The sequence below is a fragment of the Jaculus jaculus genome, chromosome 8, assembly GCF_020740685.1.
Source record: "Jaculus jaculus isolate mJacJac1 chromosome 8, mJacJac1.mat.Y.cur, whole genome shotgun sequence".
In the NCBI taxonomy this organism is placed as follows: Eukaryota; Metazoa; Chordata; class Mammalia; order Rodentia; family Dipodidae; genus Jaculus; species Jaculus jaculus.
In genome coordinates, this window is record NC_059109.1 from 10042999 (window position 1) to 10044287 (window position 1289).

Below are 1289 nucleotides of genomic sequence, written 5' to 3' on the forward strand. Positions count from 1 at the left end.
GTTGTTGTTGTTTTGTTTTGGTCTCACTCTAGCCCAGACTGATCTGGAACTCACTGTAGTCCCAGACTGGCCTTGAACTCACAGTAATCCTTCTTACTTTTGCTTCCTGAGTGCTGGCATTAAAGGCTAGGCCACCACCACACCCAGCTTTTTTCTTTTCTTCTTCTTCTTTTTTTTTTTTTTTCGGTTTTTCGAGGTAGGGTCTCACTCTAGCCCAGGCTGACCTGGAATTCACTCTGTACTCTCAGGGTGGCCTTGAACTCAAGGCGATCCTCCTACCTCTGCCTCCCGAGTGCTGGGATTAAAGGCGTGCGCCACCATTTGTTTTGTTTTTGAGGCAGCGTTTTTACTTAATAGCAATGTATGGCCTGGAACTTACCATGTCAACCAGGCTAGCCTCAAACTTACCCTGATCCCCCAGCCTGTGCCTCACGAGTGCTGGTATAGTAAGCCTGTACCCCGAGCCTGGGTTGCAGACTCCACATAAAAAGCCAGAGCTGGGGAGTGAGGGAGCAAAGGAGGGAGGGCGGACGGACAGACCGACGGGGAGGGCCGGCGGGCGAGCAAGATTGTGCAGACTCAGGGCACCAAAAGGAAAGTCTGTTACTACTACGACGGTGATGTTGGAAATTACTATTATGGACAAGGCCACCCAATGAAGCCTCACCGAATCCACATGACTCATAATTTGCTGCTCAACTATGGTCTGTACCGAAAAATGGAAATCTATCACCCTCACAAGGCCAATGCTGAGGAGATGACCGAGTACCACAGTGATGACTACATTAAATTCTTGCGCTCTATTCGTCCAGATAACATGTCTGAGTACAGCAAGCAAATGCAGAGATTCAATGTTGGTGAGGACTGTCCAGTGTCTGATGGCCTGTTTGAGTTCTGTCGGCTGTGTACTGGAGGCTCTGTGGCAAGTGCTGTGAAACTTAATAAGCAACAGACGGACACTGCAGTGAATTGGGCTGGGGGCCTACATCGTGCAAAGAAGTCTGAGGCATGTGGCTTCTGTTACGTCAATGATATCGTCTTGGCCATCCTGGAACTGCTAAAGTATGCCTGCTTGGCCTTGTCTCTTGGAGGAGCACCTAAGGCCAGGTACCATCAGAGAGTGCTGTATATTGACATTGATATTCATCACGGCGATGGCGTGGAGAGGCCTTTTATACCACAAACCGTGTCATGACTGTGTCCTTTCATAAATACAGCGAGTAATTCCCAGGAACTGGGGACCTACAGGTGAGAACTCCCTTTAGGGGCCAACCAACTCGACTCTCCTG

The 1289-nt window shown here is 49.4% G+C and overlaps 1 protein-coding gene across 1 annotated transcript; it reads left to right on the forward strand.

Annotated features, from left to right (window-relative positions):
- The first annotated feature begins 566 nt into the window (after positions 1-566).
- Positions 567-1289, forward strand: LOC123462916 (histone deacetylase 1-like). The gene is made up of 2 exons (XM_045157217.1): positions 567-1062; positions 1108-1289. The coding sequence occupies exons 1-2, from the start codon at positions 656-658 to the stop codon at positions 1193-1195; spliced, it is 495 nt and encodes a 164-aa protein (XP_045013152.1). The 5' UTR covers positions 567-655; the 3' UTR covers positions 1196-1289.

Bases quoted from the DNA above. Each gene is read 5' to 3' on its own strand.
- LOC123462916 (XM_045157217.1), top strand. From the start codon at position 656: ATGAAGCCTCACCGAATCCACATGACTCATAATTTGCTGCTCAACTAT. The intron at 1,063-1,107 runs GTATGCCTGCTT...ACCTAAGGCCAG, and splicing joins GCCATCCTGGAACTGCTAAA to GTACCATCAGAGAGTGCTGT.